Source organism: Staurois parvus, unplaced genomic scaffold (genome assembly GCF_062004578.1).
Source record: "Staurois parvus isolate SC_StPar_1 unplaced genomic scaffold, SC_StPar_1.0 ptg000192l, whole genome shotgun sequence".
Lineage (NCBI taxonomy): Eukaryota > Metazoa > Chordata > Amphibia > Anura > Ranidae > Staurois > Staurois parvus.
In genome coordinates this window covers 8,467,562-8,478,607 of record NW_028317988.1, presented here as the reverse complement: position 1 = coordinate 8,478,607, position 11,046 = coordinate 8,467,562, and the positions used below count along the sequence as shown (strand labels likewise).

Below are 11,046 nucleotides of genomic sequence, written 5' to 3'. Positions count from 1 at the left end.
TATGTGAAAAAAAAGACATCAATTTCATTTGCGTACAGTGTTGCATGACTGCGCAATTGTCAGTTAAAGTAGCTCAGTGCCATATAGCATACAAATGGCTTGGTCATTAAGGGGGTAAAACCTTCCGGAGCTGAAGTGGTTAATTTGTACACTAAACCCAGGGATTATCTTTTTGGTTTTGCAAAACGTAGATTTATATTTAGATAAAATGACTACAGAAAAAAAACAGCAAATAAAAGAGGAGCAGCCTGAATGGATCACTTGGTGTTTTTCTGCCGTCACTCTTCTGTGTTTCTAACTGTCTGCCTTTACCTTTGCCTCTTGCGACCTTTGTTCAGTAAACATGCAGTGGTCTTTAAAATTTCCGAATCAGTGACCAGATTCCACACTGCCTGTCCAATCTGTGAGTCAGAACTGAGCTGTAAGGAGCCCTGTCAGCGGTCATGGAATTCCAGCCAATCAATGTAACCAAATGGATAGAAGAGAACAAAGCGTGTTTCTTACCACCTGTGTGCAACAAACTCATGTAAGTACAGCATTAGATCTCCCTCATCATTAATCATGAAGGTTTTGAATTTGTGCATCAAAATGGATTCTGTGTACAAAGAAAATTTTTTTAAAAAAAAATGACGCACATAGATATCAGTTTTATGTGTGTCTATCAACAGCCCATGGTTTATGTCGTGGAATGTTTGTAAAGTGAAACTAAAGTCAATCTGAGTCTGTTTGCCCTTCTATATGTGACCATTCATGGATTTTATGCAGTCTTTGTGCACATCCAGACTTTTCTTTCCATGCAGTTTGCACACATAAACACAAAGGTTTTTATGAGTACTTCTATGTGTCTTTTTATATGTCTTTTCTGCATTCTTAACAATTTGAAAACAGCGCAAAACACAACTTTAACTCACACCAAGAAACATATGTGAAAAATATTGATTAAAAATGATAATAAAGAATAATAGAATATTATATTAAGTGTCCAAAGTGAAAAAAATAATTTTTTTCTTATAAACAAAAAAAGTCCAGTGGCAAAAAAGTATAATATAATATTCTATTATTCTTTATTATCATTTTTAATCAATATTTTTCACATATGTTTATTGTTGTGAGTTAAAGTTGTGTTTTGCGCTGTTTTCAAATTGTTAATCTTGTGGTTTTAATATCTGTGCACAGCGGCATTTCACTAAAAGATAGTGTTAGGAGGATGGTCCTGGGCGCTGTCGTTTATTTTTTGTCTTTTCTGCATTCTGTCTAAGGCCCCATTCACACCTGAGCGTCTTGTAGAGCGAAGCTCAAAGCTCTAAAACACTCGGGGGAAAGAAATCAGTATTACTCTATGGAGATGGTTCACATCACCACTCCAAGTCGCCTGGAGCAGAACGCCTGAAGCTCAAAAAAGTTTTGGAGTTACTTTTGTAGCTCAAATTGGGCAGATTTGTACGTTTTTGGTGCAATTTTATTACCATAGAAAAGAACAGAAACACGCGATTGGCATGCTTTTGTGTGTTTTAACGTGCGTTTTGCAAGATTTCCTGCTCAAAGGAAAAAAATGGAAAAAGAAAAATAGTAATAATATATGAATAAATAAATGTAAAATAAATACACATGTAAAAATAAATCATGATAAATAAATCATAAATACATAAATAATAATTAACCCCTAACCTTTAAAAAATGTAATAAAATTATTATTATTAATAATAATATTAATAAAAATAAACACCCAAACAGAATACATTGTTAATATTATTACTAATAATAAAGGTATTGGTATTATTATTTTATTACTTTTTTTAGGTTTTAGGGGGTTAAGGTTATGGGTTAATTATTATTAATTTATTATTGCAAGTATTAGTTTATGATTTTTATGTATTTGTGTATTTATTTAACTTTTTTTATTATTAAAAATAATGTTAATATTGTTAATAATGCATTTTATAGTTCGGGTTTAGGTGTTTAGTATTATTATTATTTTTATTAATAATAATGTTTTTTCATAGATTTTGTAAGGGTTAGGGGGTTAAAGTTAGGGGTTAATTATTATTTATTTAGGTATTTATTTATTTATGATTATTTTGATTTACTTGTTTATTTATTTTACAGTTATTTATTATTATTTTTAAACAATAATAATAATAAGAATAATTTATTATTATTATTATTATTATTATTATTATCATCCAACCCCTAAGAAAATAATAACTAAAATACTAACCCCAACCCAAACCCTTACTAACCCTAACCTAACCTTAACTCTACCCCCTTATCCTAACAAAAACAAAATAATAATAATAATAAAACTAATAGCTGATGGAAAAAAGAAAAAGAAAAACCTAGCAACAAATGATGCAAGAGATGACATTTTTCTTTTCTTTTGGCTAATAAAAAAACGACAAAGCTCAAAATCAGCTAAAAATGCTGTATGACAGACATACAGCACCTTCTGTACTGTGTGATCATCATTATAATGATGGCAATCACATAAGCAGAGTGAGATGCTTCCTGTTAGTTCTTACTTACACTTGTGTTTGAGGCACATTCAAAATATGTTGCTGAGCCACAGTTTTACCATCCTCCAACCATTATCCATTATGCTGCAAAGGCACTGCCACCGTAGTATCGTAGTATGGCGATAGTGACAGGGTGTTAAGTAACCCCCAACAACCCCCCCCCCCCCGGCCTTACTACGGTGGAGTTGACTTTGCCGCATAACAGGGAGTAGTTGGGGGTGGTAAAGTGTGGCTCAGCTGCTTTTAATGTCCCTCTAATACAAGTGTACATAAAAATCAAACAGGAAGCATCTCATTGAGCGAGTGTAAATCTGAAAGGCAAACTGTCAGGTGGAAATGACCCAATAGCTATGCAGCCTCCAGATTGCTTCCACACACCCCATGTGCCCTGCCATCCTTCCAAGGTTTCCATCAGCTGACCTAGGACTTGCATGGTGGGTGCCACCGAAAGAAGGGATGGAGATCAGTGAACAGCTGTTCACTGATCTCCCCTTCTTGTTAATGCCACTGGAGCAAGGTGTAACATGTCACTTCTGGGTCCTGGGGTCACTTTCTGCAGACAGGAGTGGATGATGTTAGATGGAGATGAAGCCGTCTCCTGCAAACTTCAGCCAAACGGTGAAGAAGCGGTATCCAGCTGATAAGCCATGCTGCTTGCAACATCACTTCCTCCCAGCTCCCCAGTCAGTCTCCACAACGAACGTTGGCAAGGAGGTGAGAAAGCATTCCTGTACAGGTTAAACATTTTTAACTTTTTTTGGGGGGGCAGAAGTAGTTGGTCTTGCCTAGAGCACAAAATAGTCTAGCACCGCCCTGAACATGCATAATATGATCAGTAAAACTTTTAAACCCATGTTACATAGTTACATAGTTAGTCTGGCTGAAAAAAGACAAAAGTCCATCCAGTTCAACCAAACAAAAAACAAACAAATCCTACACCCACAGTTGATCCAGAGGAAGGCAAAAACCCCAGCAAAGAATGATTCAATTTGCTCCTGCAGGGAAAAAAATTCCTTCCTGATCCCCCGAGAGGCAATCAGATATTCCCTGGATCAACTTTACCTATAAATGTTAGTATCCAGTTATATTCTGTGTATCCAAAAAAGAATCCAGGACTTTTTTTAAAGCAATCCACTGAGCTGGCCAGAACCAACTCTTGAGGGAGTCTATTCCACATTTTCACAGCTCTCACTGTGAAGAAACCTTTCCGTGTTTGGAGATTACATTTCTTTTCCTCCAGACGTAAAGAGTGCCCCCTTGTCCTCTGTGATGACCTCAGGGGGAATAACTCTACACTGAGTTCACTATATGAACCACTGATGTATTTATACATGGAGATCATACCCCCCCTTATGTATTATACATGGAGATCATACCCCCCTTATGTATTATACATGGAGATCATATCCCCCCTTATATATTATACATGGAGATCATATCCCCCTTATGTATTTATACATGGAGATCATATCCCCCCTTATGTATTATACATGGAGATCATATCCCCCCTTATGTATCATACATGGAGATCATATCCCCCCTTATGTATTATACATGGAGATCATATCCCCCCTTATGTATTATACATGGAGCTCCTATCCCCCCTTATGTATTATACATGGAGATCATATCCCCCCTTATGTATTATACATAGAGATCATATCCCCCCTTATGTATTATACATGGAGATCATATCCCCCCTTATGTATTATACATGGTGATCATATCCCCCCTTATGTATTATACATGGAGATCATATCTCCCTTATGTATTATACATGGAGATCATATCCCCCCTTATATAATATACATGGAGATCATATCCCCCTTATGTATTATACATGTAGATCATATCCCCCCTTATGTATTATACATGGAGATCATATCTCCCCTTATGTATTATACATGGTGATCATATCCCCCCTTATGTATTATACATGGTGATCATATCCCCCCTTATGTATTATACATGGTGATCATATCCCCCTTATGTATTATACATAGAGATCATATCCCCCCTTACGTATTATACATGGAGATCATATCCCCCCTTATGTATTATACATGGTGATCATATCCCCCCTTATGTATTATACATAGAGATCATATCCCCCCTTATGTATTATACATGGAGATCATATCCCCCCTTATGTATTATACATGGTGATCATATCCCCCCTTATGTATTATACATGGTGATCATATCCCCCCTTATGTATTATACATGGAGATCATATCCCCCTTATGTATTATACATGTAGATCATATCCCCCCTTATGTATTATACATGGAGATCATATCCCCCGTTATGTATTATACATGGTGATCATATCCCCCCGTATGTATTATACATGGAGATCATATCCCCCCTTATGTATTATACATGGAGATCATATCCCCCCTTATGTATTATACATGGAGATCATATCCCCCTTATGTATTATACATGAAGATCATATCCCCCCTTATGTATTATACATGGAGATCATATCCCCCTTATGTATTATACATGGAGATCATATCCCCCTTATGTATTATACATGGAGATCATATCACCCCTTATGTATTATACATGGAGATTATATCCCCCCTTATGTATTATACATAGAGATCATATCCCCCCTTATGTATTATACATGGAGATCATATCCCCCCCTTATGTATTATACACGGTGATCATATCCCCCCTTATGTATTATACATGGAGATCATATCCCCCCTTATGTATTATACATAGAGCTCCTATCCCCCTTATGTATTATACATGGAGATCATATCCCCCCTTATGTATTATACATGGAGATCATATCCCCCCTTATGTATTATACATGGAGATCATATCCCCCCTTATGTATTATACATGGTGATCATATCCCTCTTATATATTATACATGGAGATCATATCCCCCCTTATGTATTATACATGGAGATCATGTCCCCCTTATGTATTATACATGGAGATCATATCCCCCTTATATAATATACATGGAGATCATATCCCCCCTTATGTATTATACATGGAGATCATATTCCCCCTTATGTATTATACATAGAGATCATATCCCCCTTGTGTATTATACATGGAGATCATATCCCCCCTTATGTATTATACATGGAGATCATATCCCCCTTATGTATTATACATGGAGATCATATCCCCCCTTATGTATTATACATGGAGATAATATCCCCCTTATGTATTATACATGGAGATCATATCCCCCCTTATGTATTATACATGGAGATCATATCACCCCTTATGTATTATACATGGAGATTATATCCCCCCTTATGTATTATACATGGAGATCATATTACCCCTTATGTATTATACGTGGTGATCATATCCCCCCCCCCTTATGTATTATACACGGTGATCATATCCTCCCTTATGTATTATACATGGTGATCATATCCCCCCTTATGTTTTATACATGGAGATCATATCCCCCTTATGTATTATACATGGAGATCATATCCCCCCTTATGTATTATACATGGTGATCATATCCCTCTTATATATTATACATGGAGATCATAACCCCCCTTATGTATTATACATAGAGATCATATCTCCCTTATGTATTATACATGGTGATCATATCCCCCTTATATAATATACATGGAGATCATATCCCACTTATGTATTATACATGGTGATCATATCCCCCCTTATGTATTATACATGGAGATCATATCCCCCCTTATGTATTATACATTGAGATCATATCCCCCCCTTATGTATTATACATGGTGATCATATCCCCCCTTATGTATTATACATGGAGATCATATCTCCCTTATGTATTATACATGGAGATCATATCCCCCCTTATGTATTATACATGGAGATAATATCCCCCTTATGTATTATACATGGAGATCATATCCCCCCTTATGTATTATACATGGAGATCATATCCCCCCTTATGTATTATACATGGTGATCATATCCCTCTTATATATTATACATGGAGATCATAACCCCCCTTATGTAATATACATAGAGATCATATCTCCCTTATGTATTATACATGGAGATCATATTCCCCCCTTATGTATTATACATGGAGATCATATCCCCCTTATGTATTATACATGGAGATCATATCCCCCCTTATGTATTATACATGGAGATCATATCCCCCCTTATGTATTATACATGGTGATCATATCCCCCCTTATGTATTATACATGGAGATCATATCCCCCTTATGTATTATACATGTAGATCATATCCCCCCTTATGTATTATACATGGAGATCATATCCCCCGTTATGTATTATACATGGAGATCATATCCCCCCGTATGTATTATACATGGAGATCATATCCCCCCTTATGTATTATACATGGAGATCATATCCCCCCTTATGTATTATACATGGAGATCATATCCCCCTTATGTATTATACATGGAGATCATATCCCCCCTTATGTATTATACATGGAGATCATATCCCCCTTATGTATTATACATGGAGATCATATCCCCCTTATGTATTATACATGGAGATCATATCACCCCTTATGTATTATACATGGAGATTATATCCCCCCTTATGTATTATACATAGAGATCATATCCCCCCTTATGTATTATACATGGAGATCATATCCCCCCCTTATGTATTATACACGGTGATCATATCCCCCCTTATGTATTATACATGGAGATCATATCCCCCTTATGTATTATACATAGAGCTCCTATCCCCCTTATGTATTATACATGGAGATCATATCCCCCCTTATGTATTATACATGGAGATCATATCCCCCCTTATGTATTATACATGGAGATCATATCCCCCCTTATGTATTATACATGGTGATCATATCCCTCTTATATATTATACATGGAGATCATATCCCCCCTTATGTATTATACATGGAGATCATATCCCCCTTATGTATTATACATGGAGATCATATCCCCCTTATATAATATACATGGAGATCATATCCCCCCTTATGTATTATACATGGAGATCATATTCCCCCTTATGTATTATACATAGAGATCATATCCCCCTTGTGTATTATACATGGAGATCATATCCCCCCTTATGTATTATACATGGAGATCATATCCCCCTTATGTATTATACATGGAGATCATATCCCCCCTTATGTATTATACATGGAGATAATATCCCCCTTATGTATTATACATGGAGATCATATCCCCCCTTATGTATTATACATGGAGATCATATCACCCCTTATGTATTATACATGGAGATTATATCCCCCCTTATGTATTATACATGGAGATCATATTACCCCTTATGTATTATACGTGGTGATCATATCCCCCCCCCCTTATGTATTATACACGGTGATCATATCCTCCCTTATGTATTATACATGGTGATCATATCCCCCCTTATGTTTTATACATGGAGATCATATCCCCCTTATGTATTATACATGGAGATCATATCCCCCCTTATGTATTATACATGGTGATCATATCCCTCTTATATATTATACAAGGAGATCATAACCCCCCTTATGTATTATACATAGAGATCATATCTCCCTTATGTATTATACATGGTGATCATATCCCCCTTATATAATATACATGGAGATCATATCCCACTTATGTATTATACATGGTGATCATATCCCCCCTTATGTATTATACATGGAGATCATATCCCCCCTTATGTATTATACATTGAGATCATATCCCCCCCTTATGTATTATACATGGTGATCATATCCCCCCTTATGTATTATACATGGAGATCATATCTCCCTTATGTATTATACATGGAGATCATATCCCCCCTTATGTATTATACATGGAGATAATATCCCCCTTATGTATTATACATGGAGATCATATCCCCCCTTATGTATTATACATGGAGATCATATCCCCCCTTATGTATTATACATGGTGATCATATCCCTCTTATATATTATACATGGAGATCATAACCCCCCTTATGTAATATACATAGAGATCATATCTCCCTTATGTATTATACATGGAGATCATATTCCCCCCTTATGTATTATACATGGAGATCATATCCCCCTTATGTATTATACATGGAGATCATATCCCCCCTTATGTATTATACATGGAGATCATATCCCCCCTTATGTATTATACATGGTGATCATATCCCCCCTTATGTATTATACATGGAGATCATATCCCCCTTATGTATTATACATGTAGATCATATCCCCCCTTATGTATTATACATGGAGATCATATCCCCCGTTATGTATTATACATGGAGATCATATCCCCCCGTATGTATTATACATGGAGATCATATCCCCCCTTATGTATTATACATGGGGATCATATCCCCCCTTATGTATTATACATGGAGATCATATCCCCCTTATGTATTATACATGGAGATCATATCCCCCCTTATGTATTATACATGGAGATCATATCCCCTTATGTATTATACATGGAGATCATATCCCCCTTATGTATTATACATGGAGATCATATCACCCCTTATGTATTATACATGGAGATTATATCCCCCCTTATGTATTATACATAGAGATCATATCCCCCCTTATGTATTATACATGGAGATCATATCCCCCCCTTATGTATTATACACGGTGATCATATCCCCCCTTATGTATTATACATGGAGATCATATCCCCCTTATGTATTATACATAGAGCTCCTATCCCCCCTTATGTATTATACATGGAGATCATATCCCCCCTTATGTATTATACATGGAGATCATATCCCCCCTTATGTATTATACATGGAGATCATATCCCCCCTTATGTATTATACATGGTGATCATATCCCTCTTATATATTATACATGGAGATCATATCCCCCCTTATGTATTATACATGGAGATCATATCCCCCTTATGTATTATACATGGAGATCATATCCCCCTTATATAATATACATGGAGATCATATCCCCCCTTATGTATTATACATGGAGATCATATTCCCCCTTATGTATTATACATAGAGATCATATCCCCCTTATGTATTATACATGGAGATCATATCCCCCTTATGTATTATACATGGTGATCATATCCCCCCTTATGTATTATACATGGAGATCATATCCCCCTTATGTATTATACATGGAGATCATATCCCCCCTTATGTATTATACATTGAGATAATATCCCCCTTATGTATTATACATGGAGATCATATCCCCCCTTATGTATTATACATGGAGATCATATCCCCCCTTATGTATTATACATGGAGATCATATTCCCCCCGTATGTATTATACATGGAGATCATATCACCCCTTATGTATTATACATGGAGATTATATCCCCCCTTATGTATTATACATGGAGATCATATTACCCCTTATGTATTATACGTGGTGATCATATCCCCCCCCCCTTATGTATTATACACGGTGATCATATCCTCCCTTATGTATTATACATGGTGATCATATCCCCCCTTATGTTTTATACATGGAGATCATATCCCCCTTATGTATTATACATGGAGATCATATCCCCCCTTATGTATTATACATGGAGATCATATCCCCCCTTATGTATTATACATGGAGATCATATCCCCCCTTATGTAGTATACATGGAGATCATATCCCTCTTATATATTATACATGGAGATCATAACCCCCCTTATGTATTATACATAGAGATCATATCTCCCTTATGTATTATACATGGTGATCATATCCCCCTTATATAATATACATGGAGATCATATCCCACTTATGTATTATACATGGTGATCATATCCCCCCTTATGTATTATACATGGAGATCATATCCCCCCTTATGTATTATACATTGAGATCATATCCCCCCCTTATGTATTATACATGGTGATCATATCCCCCTTATGTATTATACATGGAGATCATATCTCCCTTATGTATTATACATGGAGATCATATCCCCCCTTATGTATTATACATGGAGATAATATCCCCCTTATGTATTATACATGGAGATCATATCCCCCCTTATGTATTATACATGGAGATCATATTCCCCCCTTATGTATTATACATGGAGATCATATCCCCCTTATGTATTATACATGGAGATCATATCCCCCCTTATGTATTATACATGGAGATCATATTCCCCCCGTATGTATTATACATGGAGATCATATCCCCCCTTATGTATTATACATGGAGATCATATCCCCCCTTATGTATTATACATGGTGATCATATCCCCCCTTATGTATTATACATGGAGATCATATCCCCCTTAAGTATTATACATGTAGATCATATCCCCCCTTATGTATTATACATGGAGATCATATCCCCCGTTATGTATTATACATGGAGATCATATCCCCCCGTATGTATTATACATGGAGATCATATCCCCCCTTATGTATTATACATGGAGATCATATCCCCCCTTATGTATTATACATGGAGATCATATCCCCCTTATGTATTATACATGGAGATCATATCCCCCCTTATGTATTATACATGGAGATCATATCCCCCTTATGTATTATACATGGAGATCATATCCCCCT

At 35.9% G+C, this 11,046-nt stretch overlaps 1 protein-coding gene across 1 annotated transcript in view; it reads left to right on the top strand.

Annotated features, from left to right (window-relative positions):
- Nucleotides 1–371: 371 nt before the first annotated feature.
- HAAO (3-hydroxyanthranilate 3,4-dioxygenase) overlaps nt 372–11,046 on the top strand; it is a 91,196-nt gene continuing 80,521 nt past the window's right edge. The window contains exon 1 of the mRNA XM_089677853.1: nt 372–526. Coding sequence (XP_089533979.1) covers nt 444–526 — 83 coding nt within the window. The 5' untranslated portion in view covers nt 372–443. The remainder of the gene's footprint in view (nt 527–11,046) is intronic.